General features: G+C 44.5%; 1 protein-coding gene across 1 annotated transcript in view; it reads left to right on the forward strand.

The window, feature by feature from the left end:
- LOC147729642 (uncharacterized) overlaps positions 1 to 24,942 on the forward strand; it is a 117,618-nt gene extending 92,676 nt beyond the window's left edge. Inside the window, exons 9-10 of the mRNA XM_086958474.1 lie at positions 6,788 to 6,886; positions 24,610 to 24,942. Of these exons, the coding sequence (XP_086814600.1) occupies positions 6,788 to 6,886; positions 24,610 to 24,761 (251 nt within the window). The 3' untranslated portion in view covers positions 24,762 to 24,942. The remainder of the gene's footprint in view (positions 1 to 6,787; positions 6,887 to 24,609) is intronic.
- The last annotated feature ends 651 nt before the right edge of the window (positions 24,943 to 25,593 follow it).

Here is a 25,593-nt window from a genome sequence, read left to right on the forward strand (position 1 = left end):
CTAACTACAGCAAACCATAAGTGCACTTTACAACCTTAGGGGTTTCATATCCAAACATGGTAATAGCCTCACATGTACATGTAGATAATGTTTACAGGAAAGTTCAGTTAAATGTAGCTGTGGACGTCTACTGGAATTATTTGCCACCTACCATTAGTAGTGCTGCAGTCTAGGCATTGGGATGGAATCACCCATGCTATAAGTAGTACCACCATAAGTTGTCTAGCACTATGTCAGTAAACTATATGCCATAATAACATATAAAATGAAATTAAATGAAAAAATATTTAATAAAGCGCACTGTGGCCAAGCGGCTTCCTGGCGCTGGGGACTTAGACCACAAGTCACAGAGGAGGCCCATGGGATTTAACAGGAGAACGCCTGAGAGAACAAGAAGGTTTTTAAGGCTTTACGAAAATGGGAATAGATGGGGATAGAGCGTATAGACAGGGGGGAGGCAGTTCCAGAAACGGGGGGCCAAAACAGAAAATCTGGTACCACCTGTTCTGGACTTGCGAAAGCGGGGGACATGAAGAAGAGAGAGAGTGGAGGAGCAAAGAGTGCGGGTAGGGGCGTGAGAAGAAATGAGGGAACTGATAAACAAAGGGGCAGAACGGGCCTGAGCCCTGAAAACTAGGCAGCCCAATTTAAAGAGGGATCTCTGGAGGACAGGGAGCCAGTGAAGGGACTTAAGTGCCGGAGTGATGTGAAAGGTTTTCAACATATAACAGATCAAGGGATTTGTGACAAAGGTCACTTGCAACGGAAAGTATACTAGATCTGCCAGAACAGTTAAAGGGTAGACAGATTATAACATGGACATTAATCAAGGACTTTCTACTCTACAGGCTGCACTTCACAAATCAGACCTCCAGGGATTACACCCATTCGTGGGAATCAGTCATCTGATGGAGCAGACATTCTAGAGTCTGCAGCCACATTTTCATGGGACATCCCTGCTTTGGTTTAAACAGTGAGCTCCAGTCCTAAGAATGAATTGGCCATTGCAATAACTTTGGTTTAAATACAACAACGTCTTATGAGCATTCAGGATGGTGAAGGCAGTCCCTAACAGGTAAACAAGGAAGCTCTTCAAAGCCCAAATTATGAGTTATGTTTCCTTCTCAAGGATCAACAACAAATAAATACCACCAGAAACTCTCTGTCCATGTGAGCGTGTTGTGTCATCAAAAAGGAACCAACACCTGTGTTTGAGGTCTCCCTTCATACTTTGAAGAAACCAGGGAAGGCCTTTAGCATGGGCGAGCTAGGCCAATGCCCAGGGTACTACCCTTCAGAGGGGCGCAGCAGGTGCTTGCCACCTTCTCCCTCATACCAAGTTCCAAATAAAAGTGTGCTTGCACACTTTTTAGGAAGGCTGCTGGTACCTGTGCCCTCAGTTGTTTGGTTTTTCTTCTCGTTGAGCCCCTTAACCTTCCCCACCTAATTTTACCCCTCAAGAGTTTTTAACCCACGGATAAATAAAGACAAGTGAGAGAGAGAGTGCAACATTTGGTTTCAATTTAGGAAAAATGGGGCCCCTGCCTAATAGGATGAACCCTGGCAAGGAAAAGCATGTGGGGTAAAAGGAGAGCGCGAGTGCACCGGGTTATGTGCTTGTTAAAGAGAGGGAGAGAAAACTGACGAACTAATGACTAGAGACACTTTTTGATTGTGCTGATCTATTTTGATATTTTATTTTTTTGACATCTTTTTTTATGAAAATTATTTTTTCTGAATTCATTATAATTGTAATTAACTGTATATAAAAGTGACAATACATATACACACAGTGAGATAATAAACAGTGAAATAAATTGTTATAAAAAAATACAGAAGTGCATTCCTTTTTCAACGCGTTTCGGCGTGAGCCTTCTTCAGGAAGTCTGTATTCATGCACCAATGTCTTAAGCTTCATGGCGGATAACACACGATGGGATTCTGGGGTCTGATGGATAATCTATGTATCTGTCCTCCAGCTAGTTGATGGATATAATCTGTTATTGGTAGTTGGATTCCCACTTGATAAAGTCTCCTAGGTTTGTTGAAAATATGAGAAAATGTTGTGGAATCCCTCCATTCGGAAAATACTGGGGAAGGATGTAAACCGTCATGATTCCGGTGGGGACACCATCGATGCTTCTGGATTCTGTACGTGGCCCGTGTGACCGTCTGTTTGACGGGCGGAATTACAGACGGTCACACGGGCCACGTACAGAATCCAGAAGCATCGATGGTGTCCCCACCGGAATCATGACGGTTTACATCCTTCCCCAGTAATATTGGCGTCCCCGCATTGGTGAGACAATACTCTCCAAACCAGTATTTTCCGAATGGAGGGATTCCACAACATTTTCTTATATTTTCAACAAACCTAGGAGACTTTATCAAGTGGGAATCCAACTACCAATAACAGATTATATCCATCAACTAGCTGGAGGACAGATACATAGATTATCCATCAGACCCCAGAATCCCATTGTGTGTTATCCGCCATAAAGCTTAAGACATTGGTGCATGAATACAGACTTCCTGAAGAAGGCTTACGCCGAAACGCGTTGAAAAAGGAATGCACTTCTGTATTTTTTTATAACAATTTATTTCACTGTTTATTATCTCACTGTGTGTATATGTATTGTCACTTTTATATACAGTTAATTACAATTATAATGAATTCAGAAAAAATAATTTTCATAAAAAAAGATGTCAAAAAAATAAAATATCAAAACAGATCAGCACAATCAAAAAGTGTCTCTAGTCATTAGTTCGTCAGTTTTCTCTCCCTCTCTTTAACAAGCACATAACCCGGTGCACTCGCGCTCTCCTTTTACCCCACAACATTTGGTTTCACCCAGGGAGATATCTATGCAGGCTCTGGAAGGACCTGCGATAGCCAGGCACCTGAAGTAGAGGAGTTTTGCTCAGAGCCATTTTTAGTCTATCGAAGGCAACATGTGATTCCACAATGACATGCCTGGGCTGCTTCTTGGAAGTGAAAAGGCACTCATTGAAGAGGTTTGGTGCCATAATTCCCCTTAAAATTCTAGTGAAACCGGTGAGTTCTAGAAAAACCTTTGTAGGTGCAGAATCATACCTGCTTCTCAAGACAGACCACAGACATCTGTCTAATCTCTTTTTTGTTTATACTGATAATGAGCTCAGCGCTCTCCAATGCCTGCAGAATCATTGGGAGTTGTGAAAGGCGATCCTCCCAGGTAGCATTGAAGACTGCTGTTGTCTAAATAAGTGGCACAGATATGCCCGAGCTCAGGAATAACGCCATTCATCAACTGCTGAAGGATTGTGAGAGTGGTCTTCACAGTGCACATAAGATTGTACCTTAGGTCTAGCAGGTAGTCAACTATGTCACCTAAGAGAGTCCTCAGGTTTCCTCCTCAATCTTCATTAACAAGCACCAATGGGCTACAGACGTGGGTCTCGTAGAGAAGTTCACATTTTTTAAATCTCTTCTGTGACACTTCCTGAGGAGGGTTTCCTGCTTTCTTCTCCTTTGAGAGTGATGTTTAACCTTTCAACAAACTTGTGGTAAGATTGACACAATGTGTGTTCCTTGATAGAAGACTACCTGTCTAGAGAACCCAACCCTAAATAAATTCCTTACAGAGCCTTGCCCATCACAGGGGCAGTTGTGCTCCTCAATGGAACAGCTTCCAGATACTTTATAGTATGGTTCACTGTGTGCAGTATATATTTACTCACAGAAGTAAAATCGGGGAGATCCAGAGGAAAATCTATATCAATGCCTACTCGCTTAAAAAGTACTTCTGCCACTGTCACGGGTACTAGGGTCGCCTTGGTCTGTCCTCCCGACTTACCACTATATGGCACGTTGAATAGGAGTACCAAAAGCATACAGTTACTATAGCCACCGATGGTCACTAGAAATGATAGAACAATCGCACCCTATACTTTATAGAGGTATGCACACCAATAAACCTTGGGGCCCAGTTTCAAGAGAAATGAGGACGTCATGGTGCATCTGGAAAATTACAAGTCTTTTCCCAGTAGCAGACTCTGGATCAGATTTAGAGCAACATATTTTACCATGAATCTGTGAAATGACCCACATACCTACATGTGCCACAGCACTAGCAATACTGAACTCAGCTTTTCTGGGACCTCCAAATACAACAAATTCTTGCAGCATTGCCAGGCTCCCTAGATCTAGTACTTAGTGTATTACTGACAGCTTTCACACCTATTCTCGAAGAGGGGTATATCTCAGATCAAAATGTGGGTGCTTCTGTATTATCTAGGCAGCTTCAGTACAATTTTGTGTTTAGGGGGGGCATCATTCTCTGATGAATCTCCTCTTCCCTCAAGCCTGCTCAAGTGGCTGCCTGTATTCTCATGATCACAGCCTCCACTGGGTTCCAATTTGTATCTATTTCAGCAGCAAATACTACATACCAATGTCTTCCCTTGAGGTAATTGGCACCTCTCTACTGAAATGTAACTCTATGGTGGCCAATGGGTAGTAAAACCCTCACCTGTTGTAGTGACTCCTGACAATAGGGTTCAGCAATAACATTGGAGAGATGAGTAAGTACCTTGGGCATAAAATCGAACAGATCAAATCCTCTTCAAGCTATGGAAATTTGGGAAAAATTTGAATATTTACCATATTCAACTCTAAATCTGAATACATCAAGGTGCAAATAATCTCCTATCAAATGGTGCAGGATTCCCATTAAGGCGCTTCATACAACTTCCAAAACTACATATAAAACACCCTCCCGCCCCCTCTAGAGGGAAAAAGGTAAAGAATTCATTACATACAAAACAGAGAAAGTCATGGACCATCCTACCAGTATGGCTACTGCCCCACTTGCGCTTCAAAGGGGGTTTCCTGCACACAAAGGAACCTGACACCATCCTTTTGTCACCCCAGACATCTTGAAACCTTGACAGAGGATAGGGATAGCTTTCCAGAACCTGAAGTATGGGCAGTATAGGGAATCCTCATACTTCTAAGGCTGGCACTAGTAATAAACATTGTGCCTCCTGAGCCACTCTTCAATACACTCCTGATCTTGTGGACACTACAGAGGAAGGACTACCCTTCTCCCTAGAACACCGCTCTGCTGCTTAAGGCCTGCCCTGTTCCCCAAAGGACTTCCCTGCTGTAACCAGAGGACTGTCCTACTGTTTGAGGCCATGCCCACTGAGAAAGAAGACTGGACCTGCTCCCTTTATCCCAGGCTAACATAAGTGACTCCAAGGGTTTGTTGGCTGACTTCCTGTTCTGAGCTACATGGACACCTAAAGCTCCAAAGGTCTCCCTGCAACTGTCACGCTGGCCTGCTGCAACTGGGCCTGCCTGGACCTGCAATTGGACATGCCTGATCTCTCCTGCCTCCGATAGACTGAGTCCCTGTTGCCCAAGAGGTGCCTCCTCAGGTCCACAATATTTACTCAAATCTCTAAACTTGCATATCTCCAGTTCAACTGATTGGATTTCTGTTGTACATAACATAGTGCCTCTAAGTGTTCACAAGTCTGTAACATCTACCAAATAATGGAAAATACTTCAGAAGTCCTACACCTCCTGCTCCTTCCTAGTAAGTCTCCATCTGTAAACGCACATATTTTTGTCATGCACAGCAGAATCACTGACCATTGTATTGTGACAGTGACATTGCAAACATATGCCGGTCATGCCGACACACGTACCACATTACAGCTCCGCACATACTAGAAGCCTATGGCACACCCAAAATCAGGGCTGTCCCTCGAACACGATAAAAAGTTACTCAATCTCAAAGAAAAAACAAAGGCAATGCAAACAGTCAACCCTTCAGTGTCTTAAATCAACATCTTTGGAAATGAGTTGGCACAGAGGTATGAAAGTATTTAGAGGGTTACAAAAATATACTCTGCGATATCTCTATCTCATGTGAGGATTGACCGAGTCTCTTACTACAGGGATTTATGCAGGTGTATTCACCTTTGGCCTCTACAAACAGACCTTTCCATTTAAATCACAACCCTATGTCTGTCTCTGCTCAAGTACTGTTTTAAGTATCCAGGATAGACAAGAAACAGAGAGGAATCCATGGGAGGTATAGAATGCAAACATATGAAGCAAAACCTCTCTCACACTTTAGTGATTAAAGGGTTATGAAGACATATGAATATAGTTCAGCCTTTGCTATATTAACCAGTTGACATTTTTATATCCCTTTTTACCTTAATATCTGTGGTTTATACCTTTTTTCTAAACCTTTTTTAAACTTTCTAACAGTAGTGTCGTCCAACTAAACAATACTGTCCTGATGTCTCTAATGGTTAAACAATTTATCACAGAAAGTGCATTGCATTGCATTGTAATTCCATTTATGGTGTTTGGACAAAATATCCAGGAAAAAATATCATGTGGACAAAATATTGTGTCGAGAATAAGGAGGACACAAATATTGTGAAGATAAGTGTCTATGGGAAAGCAAAGTTTTGCTATACTTAACTCCACATCTACGTTTTCCTCTCCATAACTTTTTATCGATGTACATTGAAGAGCTGCATATCTTAAAGGTATGTGGATTTTGAGTTAATGATGGTAATTTTTGACATGATATTCTGTCCACACAATAGTTGTGAAATTGATATTCATTCATTCATACTCCATTTATATACGTGCCTACCATAACAATGCGTAGGAGCCCTACCTACATGTCTAACCCAAAATAAATGTACACATTTTTGACAGGTTAATGCTTACCTCAGGCACCAATTAGCTTTAATCTGTATTTTTCTGACTTTTATCAAGGTGAAAAATTCAATTGTCCTATAGGGGAAGATTGCTTGTCGCCAGGAAAGAACTGCACCTATGAACCATGCGTAGACCCAGCAAGGTGCATATTTTCACGTAAGTAATTCTAAGATACTTTGACGTCCTTGGCTGGGTCGTTTTTTTAAGTTCGGATACATGAATGTACTGTGCCAATAACAGGGGAAGCGCTGCAAGTGGACAGGCTCCACAGCAGAGTTTTATTATCAATTGTGAGGCTAGACATTGACAGTAAAGCAGCCTACTGCTTTACTGTCAATGTCTAGGCTAATTTGTGATGAGAAGACTGTGCCACTTAAAAAACTCTGCATGCTCCATAGAGTCCAGATGTCTTAGGTACATTTAGTAGATTATGACCATGATATAAAAGCAATAGAAGCAAGCATCAGGGTGGAACATTTTAAGGACTTTATTCACAATTTATCAAGAATATGTCAACTGTGGGCTGTTAAAGAACCAAATAACAAATTCACCAATGTACGAATTGAAGAGCTGCATAGATCCACCATGGGAGGAAGATCCTTCACCTACTTAGCGGCCAGGACCTGGAATTCTCTCCCCACTCACCTCCGCCTTACACAGAACCACCTCTCCTTCAGAAAGCAGTTAAAAACTTGGCTATTCGATAAGTAACGCACCCACCCTCCCCCAAGCGCCTTGAGACCCTCTGGGTGAGTAGTGCGCTATACAAATTCCTGAATTTGAACTTGAACTTGAACATGCTTAGCTGTAGCAGTCATGTCCAGTGGTATGCTGGGGTTGAACTTGATGACTTATTTAATAGATACACCAACTCCTGAAATTATGTCAAGTAGCCATGTGTTGAAGATTTGAAGCACGCGATAGACGATGCAGCCATAATATCTATACGATTCAAAACCAGAACTGATCATTATGTAAAATACGACACTGATTGTAAAGCAATTAACAACATGGCAACACAATAAGCGCGCTTGCTTTCCCTTGTCCTGAGTGCCCCTAAAGAAAGCATTGGATGGGAATGTGAGAACTGTGCCAACAAATCATTCTAACCGTATGTCAATGAGAATGGATACGTCAATTAATAATGATAATGGATGGATAGTTACAAAGGGATGGATGGATGAACAGACAGAAACAGAGGGCTTGATTTGTAAATTGCATATATATAGATGGACAGGCAGACAGTTCTGCCAGTGAAAGCGGGGGTGAGCGGGAGTGTCTTGGATGGGCAGAGGTAGGACCCATTGGAGTGAAAGCAGGGAGGTTGAGGGAGAGAGGGGGATTACAAAGAAGGAGGGTAATTGAAGTTGGTTTAAAGTATTTTTCTATGAGTAGTAATAATAAGCAACAAAGAATTATGAGGTGAGCAAACACACTTCTTCAGTAAATCATGCTAGGTTCAGTTTTTCTGTTATCAGTTTTGCTTAGTTGGACCACACCCGGATGCTGATTAATGGAGAAGGTTGTTTTAAGGGGCAGTGATTGCTACCAGGATGGCTTTGGTCTCCAAAAGGTGAGGAGCAACTGTTTCAGCTTATGGTATTGTCTACCTTCATTAATGCATGGATAGTGCTGTCTAGTTTCTTTCCCAATAAGATTTTATTGGCCTGGCCCATATTTTGTTAGTACAGGCTGGTAAGAAAGGTGGCAACCCTATTCCCCAAAGGTTTTGTGGGTAATAATAGGAAGATGGGGTAGTAGTAGAGGTTGGTAAACTTGAGTTGTCATGGTCAGTAAGTAAGACTATATTGTTCAGTTATTTAAAATGTACAATACACTACATGCTCACTAGATAAAACATCATCATGGTCAGTAAAATAGTAGGAATGGGATAAGTGTTGACACCTTATCTATGGAGAAGCTTTTAGGGTCATTTAGGTATCCAACAAAGTGGTGGAAATTTGAAGGTTAATATTCAAGGATCCCCTTTTCACATTTTAACAGAGAGAGATCTGTATCTCACATTTCTCGTGTGGGTAACCTTTGACGGTCCATGTTTTCAGTGTGATATGTTTGTGTGTTCTGTGAGTAAGAATAAAAAATGTTGTGTATCTGCCCAGAAGGGTATGTCTTAGGAAAAAAAGAGAAGCTCAGGTTTAATGGCTCTTGGTCACAGACTTTGCTATTTTTTAAGAATTTTTTGTTGACTGCTGGGGGCTGTTTGTAGTATTTGATAGTAGTTTCTAATAGGCCATGTGGACCAGGATCTCTGAGACAATGTTACATGCATCATGGAGTCTGATCTCACATGAAACTCTATTTGTTTTTGCTTTGAATGTCATAATAGGATCACATGCAGGGTTTTCATATGGAGAAGAAGACAACAAATGTGACAGATATGGGGTATCATACAACAGACAGAGAAAATACATTGATAGGATGCCACATCAGGTGTGAAAGTTGTAGATCAGTGCAGTGCATTTGGTTTACAGCTCACGGTATTGGAAAATCAACTTTGTTGCCACATCAACATGAGAATGGAAAACTTTAAAGAGCATAAATCACATTCATGTTCAACGTCACATTTAGGGCATGATTATGATGTCCACCTGACACAGTGCGGTCTCGGGACTAACCGACCTCCAAACAGCGGTCCCGACACTGCAATTGCAATGCGACCGCACATTTACTCCATGGGAGCTCGTGCTGTGGCCATAAACCGGCTGTAGCACAAGCTCCCATGGAGAAACAGAATTTTCTGTTATCCCTGGACTATGTGGCCGGAACCTCAAGGTGCCTGCTACATGGTGCAGATATTAACATGGGGGCCCCGGACTCCCAACTGAAGATCAACTAGGGATGGGTCCCTGCTAGGGAACCTCCAAAGTAGCCTTCCAGTAGGCTTTTCCTGTTGGAAAGCCCGACATGAAGAGCCTGTCGGAAACGCACATCAAAATCCCCACGGGAGAAAATCCGTCCATGGGGCATTCTGAAAGCTGTCCAACTGGCCAACGGCTACTTGAGCTTTTGGAAGACAGTCAGAACGACTGGCTGGTTTACACTACATCGTAATTGGGTGGTCGGACAGTAAACCTACCATGTTGTTCAGTAAACCTCCGATTAGCGGTCAGAGGCTTACCAACCGACATCCTAATCACCCCTTAGATGCAATACTGCCTTTAGTTGAAAATTACTTTTATGTGTAAACTAAGCAGGATTCCTATGTCATCTTTAGAAGCAAAACTACATTTAGGTTCAACATCTTCCTTAGATTAACATCATCAGGAGTGTGGTAATAGTTTAGGTAAGCAAATCACATTTAGTTGTAAAAAAACATTCAGGTGAAAAATCACACTTTAGTCAATATCATTAGAATAATGGAAATATTTTTAAGGCAACATCGCATTTTGGTGCAAAATCATCTTTCATTTATTAATAAGAGGTTTTTGGAGAAACATTTATGGTGCAAACCACGTTTGAATTTAAAGAAAACACATTTAGGGCAAAACAACATTTAGGTGCAACACTGCCCTTTTAAAGTCAAGAGGAGTGTGCTATCACATTTAGGTACAAATTCACACAGTGCAGAAATTAAATGTTCCCTGCAAAAGCTATTCCTCATCACCTTTGGTTGACACCACATTGACGTGCAAAATCACCCTTCATGGTATATCAGCATTGTAGCGTCCTGTCATCCTAGGCACTTGCCAATAAGTACACCAAACTTGGAGAGTACATTTACACATATTTATTGTGCTGCGTGTAAGTCAGAACTCAACATTCAAAGCCTGCCTTCAACTCATCCTTCCAAAGCGTACGTCACAGTCCTACGATATACAGTGGGAACCTAAAGAGCTCAAGCGTTCTTTTATTACAAGACACTACAAGCATGTCTTTGGGAGACTCTTTAGAAGCACAAATCAAATTTAGAAGTAAAATCAAATTTCGTTTCAAAATTTCCCTTGGTGTATCGTACGCAGCATGGTTTTAGTACATTTAAGAGTAACAGTCACTTGTAGGTGCAAAATTGCATATCCTGCAAAATCACTATTGTTTAAACATCAGCAGGACTGTGTAAACACTTTTAGAATTACATAGAGGTTTTCCATCACTGTAATGCAATGGAGTGTAAGGACTCATTAAGCAGGCAAACTAACACACCTAGGACTGTATTACTCACGGGGCTCACCGTATGAAAGGGGCACTGGGCGCAAACAGAGAAAGTGCGTCCTTTTAAAGTGAATGCATTGCCCTCAGAGCACCTGTGAACTCGAGCTACCCTGGGTGCACTGCATTCATTTGAAATACAGAGCAGCTGAATGAATGAATGAATGAAATTATACTTGTATAGTGCATGGCTACCCTGAGGCCTCCCAGCGCTATTTGATAGAAGAGCAGAAAAAAGCAGAGGCCGTAATGTTTAAGTAAGTGTCTTGAAGAGATGAGTTTTTAGGAGCTTCTGGAAGGCCAGAAGGTAGTTGTTCTTTCATAGAGTAAGGGGGAGAGTGTTCCAAATCTTGGTGGCATTAAACGAAAATGAGCGTCCACCCCATCTGGATCTTTGAATTTTCTTGGGGGTGGCCAGACTTAAGGAACTGGAGTGCAGGGTTCTGTGAGGAAGATAAGAGGTGACCAGGGAGTGGGTAATAGCCGGACCGGTCTTCCAGATGGCTCTATGAGCCAAGCACATAGCCTTAAACTGTATCCTGCCGGAATAGGGAGCCAATGAAGACTCCTCAGTGCTGGTTTAGGAGATTGCCACTGCAGAATCTGGAGAAGCAGGCGGGCTGTGCAATTCCGAGTTAGTTGCAGTTTGCGAATGGTTAATTGAGGAGATCCAAGGTATAGGGCATTCCTGTAATCCAGGCGAGAGAGTATGAGGGCCTGTACCATAATTCTTCTCGCCTGGAAGGGGAGGAGGGGGATGATTTTCCTCAACATACTCATCATTCCATTGCGGGTGGCTGAGAGCTTGGTGGCCTGGTGGTTAAAATCAAGAGAGCGGCCAAGCAACATGCCAAGGCTCTTGATCTGCACCTTTGGAGGTGGAGCAGGCCCAGGCATACCGGCCACAGGAAAGCAGGGGACAGGAGACGGCGGGTTGCCCTAGAACATGATCTCTGTTTTGTCCCCTTGAGCTTGAGGCAGGAGAGTTCCATCCAATCGGCCACCGCCTCTAGGCAAGGACCGAGGGTGCTAGACAACCCCTCAGAGTGATCTAGTGCTACCACTAACTGAGTGTCGTCTGCGTAGGTGATGATCTTAATGCCGAGTGGATGGACAACCTCCGCCAAGGTGCTCATGTAGATATTTAAAAGCGTGGGGCTCAGGGCAGAGCCCTGCGGAACCCCACAGCTGAGAGGTAACCGGGAGGACACCACATCTGTGCCGGATCTGTGCCGGAGTTGTGCCAGAGTCCTGCCCGTCTGCGCCCGTCCGCGCACGGAAGGGCGCAGGGGCAGGGCCCCCCACCAAATGGCTTACATACTCTGGTGAGGAAATCCGTCATCTGAATGGGGCCATGACATCTTTAGACCTGGCTACACTCACTCGTATCGAGGAACTGTCTATCCAGGCACCGCTGATAGGTAGGTCCCGAGCCCCCTCGCATACTTTAAAGCTCGTCAGCCTTAACACTAGGTCGCTATGCTGTCATAGTCTCGAGATTTACACTCTACTACAGGGCGAAGACATTGACATTCTGACTTTGTCCGAGACCTGGATGGGGGATAACTCCCTACCAGACATCATAGCTGCTGTCCCTGAAAATTATGACATCCACTGGCAGAATCACATAGGGAATACCCGAGGGGGAGGGGAGGCAATAATTTTCAAGAAACATCTAGCAGTGACTAAAATTCTGGCGGAGTCGGCGGATTTGGCTGACTTGCTGGCGATAAAAATTATGTTTGATAACATGTGTGTTACAGTTCTCACAGTTTATCGCCCTCCCAACGCAACCCCAGGTTTTAATGACTCCTTTATGACCTATGCATCCGACATGTGCTCCAGATATAGAAACGTCATAGTTACAGGAGACTTCAATTTTCACTGGGACAAAGATAGGAAACAGCCAGCGGCCAACACCCTAGAGACAACCATGTCCTCTCTAGGATTCAGGCAGCTTGTAAACGCTCCCACCCATATAAAAGGCCACACCCTAGACCTGATATGGACCACAGATCTCAGGGTGGTACTAGCTGGAATCCTCCCTTGTATGTGGTCAGACCACCATCTGATCTACTGTGACATCCCCCTAGATACCATACTCTCACGCCCAGCACCTAAAACCAGACTGACCCGCCAGTGGAAAAACGTAGACCAACATACACTGACTACATCACTCAGAGGAATTGCCCAGCCGATAATGCTTAATCAAGATGTAGATCAGGATTGTAAAGATATGATGGACTATTTGGTAAAGGCCATTGATCAGATAGCCCCTGAGAAACTTCAGACAAAAAACAGTGGGAAAAAGGGAGCCCCTTGGTTCACACCCGCCTTGAGGGACCAAAGGAAGGCCCTGCGTAACATGGAGAGAAACTGGAGGAGGAATAAGGATACAGCCACTTGCGAACAATACAAGATGGCGTTCCGTAGCTACAAAAAATCTATCCGGACAACTAAAGCCGCATTCTATGAGGTCCGTATAAATAGGGCGAATAATGTTCAAAAGGAAAAGTTTAAAATCCTGAAGGAACTAACAAAAAGAGCCCAGGATGCAGAAAGTAGCATAGACTGTGACACCTTCCAGAAATATTTCCTGGATAAGGTTGATATCATCATGCGCGAGATAAAAAGCACGGGGTGCAGCCTAACTGAGCAGCATATCGATCTAAATCCAACTGCCAGCTGCTTATCATCATTTCCCCCCATGGACTCACTAACCCTTGAGTCATTGATGAGAAAGACAAAATCTGGCTCCCCAGCGGATCCATGCCCCCCAAGCATTTTCTGCTTGGCAGGTCCAATTCTCGAGGACCATATCCTAGCTACACTGAATAAATCCCTGAGTACTGGCAGGCTCCCCACTAGCTTCAAAGAAGCTCGTGTAAGACCGCTGCTAAAAAAAGTGGGGGCAGATCCCAATGCCTTAAAAAATTATCGACCCATATCCCAGCTGCCCTTCCTGTCCAAAGTACTCGAGCAACATGTACTAAAATCTATGTCAAGCTATCTGGAGTCTAACCATCTACTCCATGAGAGGCAGGCAGGCTGCCGTGCACACCACAGCACCGAGTTGGCCATGCTCTCGGTGCTGGACGAGCTCAGAAGGATGGCTGACAGTAAAAGACCGAGCACCCTGATTTTGTTAGACCTATCAGCGGCGTTCGATACTGTCAGCCATTCCATTCTGCTGAATAGGCTGGCTGGGTTTGGGATTCAGGTTTTAGCCCTTCGGTGGCTGGAATCATTTCTATCTGGGAGAACCCAGAGAATCCAGATGGGAGATAGTGTATCAGGTGTGGGAAGTCTGACTTGTGGCGTCCCCCAGGGCTCAGCACTATCCCCACTCCTGTTTAACATATATCTACAGCCCCTGATTAACACACTAGCGGGGATGGGCTGTCGGGTGTTTAACTATGCTGATGACACACAGCTGCTGCTGGGCATAGATGACACAGCACAAGCCCAGTCACACGCGCAGGATATACTTAGATATACGGTCCACTGGATGTCCACCAACCAGCTTAAAATTAACCCGGAAAAGACAGAGGTGCTGATAGTACCATCTAAGTGCTCCTCCTGGAGCGACTTGTACTGGCCCCAGGAGCTGGGCCCAACCCCACAGCCAGCAGCCACGGTTAAAAGTCTGGGTATTAAATTGGACAGTGCCCTCTCAATGACCAACCAGGTTTCCACCGTGGTTGGCACTTGTACAGGTCTTCTAAGACAGTTGCGCAAATTAGTCCCTCTCCTTTCCCAGTCGATGCTACGCACAGTGGTCTCGGCCACCATAGTGTCAAGACTCGACTATGGCAACGCGCTCTACCTAGGCCTGCCAAAAATGCTAACAAACAGACTTCAGGTAGTCCTAAACGACGCCGCTAGACTTATTTTCAACCTTCCGCGGAGAACGCATGCCTCTCCACTATTAAAAAGTCTACATTGGCTACCAATTGGACAGAGGTCCGTTTTTAAAAGCCTCTGCATAGCCCATAAAGCCATCTATGGGAAGGCCCCGACCTACATCAAGGAACGGATTGAGATATATAGACCGGAAAGAAATCTCAGGTCCTCTGATGCCAAACTCCTGGTATGTCCTCGTTTTAAGCTGGCCACAATGGGAGGGAGATCTTTCTCGGTTTTATTACCGAACCTTTGGAACGCCCTGCCTGAAACACTCAGAAAGGAGGGTAATCTACTCCGCTTCAGGAAAGCCTTGAAAACCAACTTGTTCAGAGCAGCACTCAGCTTAGCTTAAGCACTCCACCCTTTTATTTCCCGGATGTTATGTTCTGTGGTCAAAGCGCCGGGTCACCTGTAGGTGACCCGGCGCTATATAAATCCACAATAACAATAACAATCTCCTTCAAAGACTTGAAAAAAGCGGTCACTGAGGAAGGACTGGAACCAAGAGCAGCTGTATAGAAGCTGCTCTGTGTTTCACTGTGCAGGCGGCAACCTGAGTACACTTACTAGAGGGGAGAAAGATACCCTTAAAGGCAAGTTTAGTGAGTGACCATGGGACCCCTTTTTGCCCCTCCTTAGGGCTGCCCTCTGGGGCCGCACTGACAGTGCGCAACCTCTCTTTTGAAAGGCTTGTTTGCTCTCGTGGCATGGTCCACAATATGGGTGCAAAGAGATTCCTTCATTTGCATAGGGCCATGCCCTCAAACAAATAAGGGAACTCCCTCTCACTATAGCACTGACGCACATGTGCGCCAGCACTAACAGTATTATAAAAGGTCTTTGAAAGGGATGATGAGTGTGTTTGACCAGATTATTGATGTCCTTAGGCTGAATCCTTGCTCATGTAATCAGAATCAGTAGTCCATATGATGTAGAAAAATTACTTTTTATTAAATTAGGTTAAAACATGAACAGCCGACACGTGTTTCGCCCCCTGTGGCGATTTGCGCCGGGGCTTTTTCAAGGCTATTTACAATATCATGTGTATCATGTGTTCATTGTACAGATCTTCATAATATGGACTTATTTTCAAAATCTCCGGTTAGTTTAAAGTTTCAATTTCTCAGGGTGTAATCCCCAGGTCACGTCTTTTTCGTCCGGTCGGTTTTGGCCGCTTTCGCAAAACCGACCGGACGAAAAAGACGTGACCTGGGGATTACACCCTGAGAAATTGAAACTTTAAACTAACCGGAGATTTTGAAAATAAGTCCATATTATGAAGATCTGTACAATGAACACATGATATTGTAAATAGCCTTGAAAAAGCCCCGGCGCAAATCGCCACAGGGGGCGAAACACGTGTCGGCTGTTCATGTTTTAACCTAATTTAATAAAAAGTAGTTTTTCTACATCATATGGACTACTGATTCTGATTACACGAGCAAGGATTCAGCCTAAGGACATCAATAATCTGGTCAAACACACTCATCATCCCTTTCAAAGACTTATTTGCTACAAAACTCAAATGGTCCAGAGTTTTTTGAGTGTGTTCCCTTCAAAAAAAGAAACGTGAAAACTGATATAGAATTGGCATTTCCTGTGGACCCTCCTTTTCCCTAGACAAGTATTATAAAAGGTGTTGCACAAACGTGTGTAACCCCTTCTATAATACCACAGTGCCCCAGGTTCACACAAACCGGGCACACATGCCTGTTACACACCCAGGGCACATTGTGTAGTATGGCCTCTAATAACCCTCTGGAATTATACACAATATGAAAGCTACTTTCTTCAAACATGGGTCGGACCCAAGCCCCTGTCTCTGTATATTTGGGTGCTGATGATATGAGTTCTAGAAGAAGTTAAATCTTTCTATAGGGAGGTCTAAAATATTTTTTTACATAAAGTGCTGCTTTTCTGTGTGACAAATTATGTTCACAAATGATTCAATGACAAAGTCAGCAGGTCTGGAGTTTGTGACAAGTTATAGTTTGGTAGTGTTAAAATTGACTTGATATTATATGTTTTATTTTGTATTGACATCAGCAAAATGTTGAAGTAATGAATAGAAAATAAATAAATTGTGAAAATGTGAAAATAGATGTATACATCCATTTCTCTATGTGTTCTTACTATTGTGTAAAGTTTTGTTCTAGTGTTAGTTTGGCGCTCCAATCTAGTTAAAAAAGTAATCTACATTAATTATTTGTTGTAAAGCCATTGGGTGTTTTGACTTTGTAAATGGTAAACACACAGTCTCAAGTAAAATAGCTTGCCCAACTAATTATTTCTAGCCATAATTGGATGCATTCTTTCGTTCATAAACCACTGTTTAATTATGAAAATATTAACAGTAAAGCTATAAAATATAAACTGGTTTAGACAGAAACGTTATAAATACTATCCCTCAATTATGTTCCCTATATCAGAGTTGTACCTAATAAGATACATTGAACATCTGCTGTTTTCTTCAATACAGCAAGGTCCTGCTAAGAAAGATGGACAAGCGTTTTTAAAAGAGAGCCTGACCTGTCTTACAACACAGACATTTTTAAGGTCTCACCTAGGCAGAGCATGTGTTGCATCTCTGAGACATGCTGTGTATCCACTTTGTGGGCTTGCATCCCGCCTATTGCTCGTGAATCATTTCTTCCTGCGGCCTTCCCAAAAGCTTGCTTTTTTGTGGGTAATCTGTGTTTATATATGCAAGGGGGGCGTATTGACGCAAGGAAGGGTCGTAGAAGTGACGCAGTGAAATCTATGAGATTTCACTGCGTCACTTTTAGGACGCCGTTGCGTCAAAATCTTGCGCCTACCTCACAGCAGGCGTAAGACTGACGCAGGCCCTTTCACATGGGGCTTGCCCCATGTGAAACGATGCATTGCTGGAGTTGCGTCACTTTTGTGACACACTCCAGCAATGCGTCACTTTTGCGCTTACAGATACGTCAGAAATACTGACGTATCTGTAACTCCTTGCGACATGATGCGTCATATATTAAATATGACTCATCAGGAATGTCGCAAGGAGTGCGCACTGAGAAGTGAGGCATTGCTGCTTTCACACAGCGATGCGTCATTTCTCATTAATGAGGCCCCATGTTCTTATCTCGTCTCTTTTCTATTTTCCGAGGGTACCTGTTTGGTCCACCCATCCCCTCCCGCATCTCTGCTTGCCCCCTCTCATCTGCCTCGCTTTCCATCTCCTCCCCTCTGAGTCCCTCTTTAGCATTCCAGACCCTCATTACAACTGCTTCCAGTGGAGAGCTACACACACACACGTGAGACAGCCAATCATCACACAGAGGCACAATGCATTAACAATATTTATCGTAACCATAAATGCAAACCCCAAACTTTACAGCTATGTATTTATTAAAAGGATCTGTTAGTACACAGTCTTGCGGCTACCCCACATGTTCCAAAAGTTAACATTTAGGAGCAAGGAAAGCAGTTGTGCGAGCAGTCTGCTTCATCTTCTCGCGCTGCATCAGATGATGCTGCAAAAGGTGATTGATTTTCAAATATTGATTAACACTTTTACATCAAACCGCATCAGCAATAGCCCACAAACCAGCTACTACTTGTAGCATATGTTGTGATGACTTTGCTTGAAGAGCAGCGAGTTCTGTATATTGTCTAAGCCAATATGCAGAGCTTTCTGCTTTTTAATTAGGTTTATATATAAATACCTTATGTATATAACTTCTGTACTGAGTGGAAGCTAACATGAGACCCTTTCTCCTACTGAAAGAACCAAGCCTCTATGCTTAACATTGGTAAAATGGCTGAGCAAAGGTATGCACTATAGATTGCCAAATGGAGTTCATGTAATATGCCGTAGTGGTTTCCAATGCCATTGAGGTAGTTCAGGGCATTACTGCTTCAGCTGGCTAACATCGACAAATAACATTTGTAAAGCCAATTGGTCTATTGAGGCAGACAAAACCTCCAACAATCATCACTTAATCAGCACAACATGAAAAACGATTTTATTTGCACAGACACTTACTATCCACACAAGTACTGTAGAACAGAGGACACAAAAATAGAACCTCTCGCAAAGGCACAACCTATTGGCTTTGTCAGTGCTTGTTATTAGTAAGGGCTTGCACTGCAGCTTCTGAGGCTCAGTTGTGCTCCACACCAGACAGCCGCTTTCCCTTCAGACCCTCTGTGCACCAGTAGCACTGAGATTGGCCTGCACATCCCAGCTCCACCTCTCCTGAAGCCAAGCTTGTCAGGTTTATACTCGGCCATTCTCCCGCAACCCTCCACCCTCCAAAGAACATGCCTCCCCAGCCTCTGGGCCCCTGAACCTCAAGCATGGCCGGACTAGGGCACCATAAGCAACCCTGGCACCAATTCTGAAACCCGCCCGCTCCCTTCCTCTCCTCGTGTCATCTCCCTTTTCATGCATCTATTCTCCCTCTGTGATGCTTTCTCCCTACTTCCCCCCTCCCTTTCTCCCTCTCTTGAGCCCCCCCTCTGTCTTCTGCTATTATCCTGCAGGCAGGGGCGCAACTAGGTCTTCATTTCGGGGGGGGCTAACATGGCAAATGAAGGGGCGTGGCTAATGTTAAAAAATGAGGCGGGGCTAAAATGGTAGATAATCGGGATCGATTAATGCTCAGGTCAAGCGGAGAAAACGTGATGAATTCTGCATTTGAAACTGGACAACAATTAGAGCACACATTTGTGTTAATTTGATGCATTTATGTCCTATTGTCTTATGAAAAAGGAACAGAATGTACTGAATTAAAAGACCAATTTAATATATTTTACTACAAAGCACTTTAGGAACACAATATAACCAATTTTCACAATGCCATTTCAAGGCGACGACCCTTTTTCGCCAGTTCGTCAACAATTGCTTCTATAGGAGGACAATGTGCTTGTGAAATGTTTATCATTGCAAGTCCAAAACCCATACCCACCCTGAACCCTAAAATTACCCCGGGTACCCCAAAACCCATACCCACCCTGAACCCCAAAGTTACCCCCTTGGCACACCAAAACCCATACCCGCCCTGAACCCTAAAATTTCCCCAGGTACCCAAAAACCCATACCCACCCTGAACGCTAAAATTACCCCTGGCACCCCAAAACCCATACCCATGCTAAACGCTCATATTACTGCTTGCCCCCCAAAATCCATTACCACCCGAACCTCCAAATTACACCCCTGGCACCCCAAAACCCATAACCACCGAACCCTAAAACTACCCCCTCGCACCCCAAAACCCATTACCACCCTGAACCCTGAAATCATCCCCCTAGAACCCCAACCCCCATACCCGCGCTGATCCCTGAAATTACACCCTTGCCCCCCAAAACCATACCCACCCTGAACCCTAAATTTACCTCTGGCACCCCAAAACCCATAGCCGTACTGATCCATAAAATTACAACCTTGCCCCCTCAAATCCATTACCACCCTGAACCACAAAATTACCCCCTGGCACCGCAAAACCCATGCCCACCCTGAACCCTAAAATCACCCCCCTGGAGCCTCAAAACTCATACCTGCGCTGATCCCTAAAATTACACCCTTGCCCCCCAAAACCCATACCCACCCTGAACTTTAAAATTACCCCTGGCACCCCAAAACCCATACCCATACTGAACATTAAATCCCCCCCTGGCACCCCAAAACCCATACCCACCCTGAACCCTAAAATTACCCCTGGCACACCAAAACACATACCTACGCTGAACCCTAAAATTACCCCCTGGCATCCAAAACCCATTACCACCCTGAACCTTAAAATTACCCCCCGGCACCCCAAAACCCATACCCTCCCTGAACCCTAAAATTGCCCCCCTGACACCTGATAAACCCACACCCACCATGAAACCTAAAATGCTTCCCCTCCCACCCTAAACCCCATACCCGCACTGAAACCTAAAATTAACCCCCTGGCACACCAAAACACATACCCACGCTGAACCCTAAAATTAACCGCCTCACACCCTAAAACCCATACCGCCCTGAACCCTAAAATTAACCCTATGGCACCCCAAAACCCATTATTTCCCTGAACCCTAAAGTTACCCCCTAGCACCCCAAATCCCATATCGACCCCAAACCCTAAAATTACCCCTGGAACCTCAAAAACCATGCCCTCCCTGAACCCTAAAATTACCCCTGGCACCTGAAAACCCATACCCATTCTCTTCCCTAAAATTATCACCGGCACCCCAAAACCCATACCCACCCCAAACCCTAAAATTACCCCCTGGCATCCCAAAACCCATTACCACCCTGAACCCTAAAATCACCACCCTGGAACCTTAAAATTGCCCCTGGCACCCCAAAACCCATACCCACGCTGAACCCTAAAATTAACCCCATGGCACCCCAAAACCCATACCCACCCTGAACCTGAAAATGACCCCTGGCACCCCAAAACCCATACCCATGCTGAAACATAAATTCCCCCCTGGCACCCCATAACCCATACCCATCCTGAACCATAAATTCTCCCCTGGCACCCCATAACCCATACCCACCCTGAACCCTAAAATTGCCCCCTGACACCCCAAAACCCATACCTGCCTTGAACCCTAAAATTACCCCTGGCACACCAAAACACATACCCACGCTGAACCCTATAATTACCGCCTGGCACCCCAAAACCCATGCCCGCCCGGATCCCTAAAATTACCCCCCTGGAACCCCAAAACCCATACCCACTCAGAACCCTAAAATTACCCACTGGCACCCCGATCCGTAACCCACCCTGAACCCTAAAATTGCCCCCTGGCACACTAAAACCCACACCCACCCTGAACCCTAAAGTTACCCACTAGCACCCCAAAAAATGAACACTACAAACTTACACTACATGTGCATAATGTAAGCCGAGCAATGTAAGCAGCTTTTCTGTTAAGAGTCTGTGACACTACTTTGTAGTGATTGCCACTTCTTCCTCGATAAGAGGGTCCTCATCTTCCTGTCAGTGAACTTTTGTGGAGAGTCGAGGGCTCCTGTCTATTTATTAGGATCTGGGGAGACCAGGTCAGAAAGACAACTTTGAGAGCGTACACTTCTTTAAGGCTCCTCTTTAATTCTATATACCAAGGGGCTTACTCTTTGGGTACTCCTGGCAAAAGTAGGACAGCAATACTCCTTGCTCACATTTGGGATGTAGGAGTACGTAAACGAGAAAGTCACATGTACACCTAGCAAAATGTTTATGAATTGAGTCCTACATTACCACTGCCACCACGACAGCAAAAATAAAGGTGTTTTCTAATTAACTCTAGAAAAGCACTTGCAAGTAATCCTTCGAGTGACATTTATTGATAATATTAGATTATGTTTTTGCTATATAAATTACATTTATTGAGCTAAATGCATACGTTCGTAGTGGGCTTTATTCTACGAAATTCAGGGAATCGTTCACTTTCTCTTGATAGCTTGGTTCATATTACTGTCACCTGAAATAAACTTCTGATTTACAAGATATTTTAAGGCTGTCCATTAGAGGAGTGCACACCAAAGTTTTCAACGCTCAAAGAGGGAAAAAACAACCGTTATTTGATTGTGCATTTAAAAAATGCTCCCGAGGAGAAAATCAAAAATTGGCACCCTTGCCCCCAATTTCTGCTGGCGTCATAGCCCAGGGTTTTGCTGTCTGTCCACTTGTATGGAATACACATTTATACAAGTGCGCAGACAGCCCTCCCTGGGCTATGATGCCAGCAGGAATTCCTTTACAAAGGAAAAGCGTCACCTGCACTGGCCAGCCCTTTCCCCCTGCTGTGCACATCTTCACACCCCATGCTGAACACATCAAGTGTTTAGGTGAAATCCCTGCCTTCAGGTAAGGATTTCACCTCAGCGCCACTCTAAAGGAAAACAAGAGGTGGGGGCTGGGGGTTCACTCAGTGAAACTGTTTGAGGCTGGCTGTCTGGCTCGGGCTGCTGGGCCTCTCAGAAATCATTAAAGCAATCACATTCTCGGAACGGATGCGCAGCCTTCCTGCACCATTTCAGTGCGTGCCATCTTAGCCCGGGCAGAGTAGGCGACGGGGGGGGCTGAAGCCCGGTGAGCCCAATGGGTGTTGCGCGCCTGCCTGCAGGTATCCTCGGTCAGCGGGGGAAAGTGACAGAGGTTCCTGTAACAGCCCGGGCTTCCAAAACCAGCCTACAAGAGCTTCGGCCCACCAGCTGGGCACACTGGCCGAGGTGAGGGCTTTGCTGCAAGTAGTGTAAGGGGAGCCCTGCACTGCAGCTTCCCTCATGGTGGTGGCCTCTCGCTCTCATGTCTCACTTGCCACTGGGCACCTGTGCAGCAGGTCTCTCATTACCTCCCCTTCTAATGGAAGATAGAGCTGGGAATGTCAGCATCACCTTTCATAGGGAGCCACGTGGACCTGCAGAGATAACATGCATGGCTGGCTCTGCTGGCATTGTGGGTAAGGGTTTGCAAGGCGGTGGCCCAGGCTTATGTCCTTCTGCTTCAGACATGTGTCGCTGCCACCCTCATGCGGGCGGTGGTTGTTTTGCCCCAGCCTTTCCCATATTAGCAGCAGGCATGGTAGACCAGCCCTTCCAGCGTAAGGCGTTGCCGGTGGCTTCCATTAGTATTGCCTCCTGGCTCTATCCACCACTGGCTACTCCAACCTAAGCTTCAAGTCCAGATGAAAAAAAAATGTACCTATCTGTAGGCGGATTCCTATCACTCCTGCGCCTTTGCTATTCCTGCTTCTGAGACATAAAAACATTATCTAAGTTATCACTGCTACAACTCTCATCGACTGCAATGTGGGTGAATATAATATCTGCATGCCATTTGCAGGCTAGCAATTCTAGGCCAGCAGTACAGGTGTGTCTAGCCAGACCTGAAAATAAGGTGTGCTGCATCACCGGCATCTCTGTCACTTCATGGGCCTCATTTATGAGGCCATGCGTTAGTTTTGCGCTTCCGATGCGTCACTTTTTATGACGCATTGGTGGCGTAAAACATGCCTCCTGGTGGGCACTATTTACAAAGTGACGCATCTGAGCAGATGCGTCACTTTGTAAACCCCTGCGCTACATTATATCTGCGTCAGGTATAATGTATGCAGGGGGGGCGTTCCCCCGCAAAAAGCCTCGTAGAAATGACGCAGTGAAATCTATGAGATTTCACTGCGTCACTTCTAGGACGCCGTTGCGTCAAAATCTTGCGCCTGCCTCACAGCAGGCGTAAGACTGATGCAGACCCTTTCACATGGGGTTTGCCCCATGTGAAAGGACACATTGCTGGAGTTGCGTCACTTTTGTGACACACTCCAGCAATGCGTCACTTTTGCGCTTACTGATACGTCAGAAATACTGACGTATCGGTAACTTCTTGCGACATGATGCGTCATACATTAAATATGACGCATCAGGAATGTCGCAAGAAGTGCGCACTGAGAAGTGACGCATCGCTGCTTTCACGCAGCGATGCGTCACTTTTCATAAATGAGGCCCCATGTGTCCAAGGCGGGAGTGTTGTCGTGTACACTAAGACGCCGATTTCACGAGCATTTGATGCTGGTTTCTTATGGAAGCGCCAACTGGTCACATTTTACCACAGAGATCGAGCCAACAAAAATCTAAAACTCGGCTTTCAAAATCACAACAAACATGCTGAAAATCCCCACTGAAACTCTTTAAATGTGAGAATTCTATAAATGTGCATATTCTTTGGGGCAAGCCTGGACTGGAGTTGACTGTCTTGTGGATTGACAAACCGGACCCTAGCTAGGCTGATTCAAGGGTCATTCATCAGTGGGATAATCTGCTTTTCTTAATATTTGTTGTTTTGCAGAAACTACATACCGTGGTTGTAAACAGTGCGCAAAATGCTCCGATGGAGAGAAGAGTTTTATATGTGCTAAAACAGATTTAGCCCTGGCTACAACAGACCTGTGCAACGGCCTGGGGGCCTTCGTAGGCACCGTCGTAGGAGGAAGAAAATGAAGGGACCTCGGCAGTGTTTTCAGCTGAAAGTTCGTTACGTCAATGTCTTTTGCATCATTAAGTACCACCTGGCAAGATTGAACGTACTCGGAGTTCAGGAGATGAGTGTCTTTCGAATTTAGCAATGATTGCAGAAGTATCCGTCATTAAAAGTAAATAAAGAATTTTAAAAGCCCCCCCACCTGGGTGATCTGTTTGTAATTTTTGATTCTCACTGAATCACTGCAGAAAAAACATCTAATGGTAAATTAACTAAAGAAAAACTAAGTATTTAAATTATGTAATTACATTTAAATGTTAATTAAAATGTTGAATTGATCATAGGTGGTTGGAGTTATCAATCAGGATTTCTTGACATACGCATAATGATTGTCCATTCATCCTTTGTGGCAGGCCATTAGATTGTGGACAGACTGGGTAGTTCTACTCACAAAAGATATATCAAGTCAGTGGAGGGTGCTTCATAGATGCCAAATCCAAAAGAGCCAACCAGTACTAAAGTGCTTGCGGCCTCTCCCCAAAATATGGGGGCATATTAGCAAGAACCTCGTTAAAATTATCGGCTAAAACGGCGATAATGGGCTTGCTAATATGCGTTATAGAATTCCAATAGAAGCCCAGGTTAAATGTCCTGCACATCTAACCTGGGCTTCTATTGGAATTCTATAACGCATATTAGCAAGCCCATTATCACCGTTTTGGCGGCAGTTTCCTGCCGCTAAAACCCCGATAATTTTAACGAGGTTCTTCCTAATATGCCCCATGGTGTGGCCTACACCTGATTGGCACATTTAATTTACCAGTAAGTCCCAAGTAAAGTGGAACTACATAT

This window comes from Lissotriton vulgaris, chromosome 2_1 (genome assembly GCF_964263255.1).
Source record: "Lissotriton vulgaris chromosome 2_1, aLisVul1.2, whole genome shotgun sequence".
Lineage (NCBI taxonomy): Eukaryota > Metazoa > Chordata > Amphibia > Caudata > Salamandridae > Lissotriton > Lissotriton vulgaris.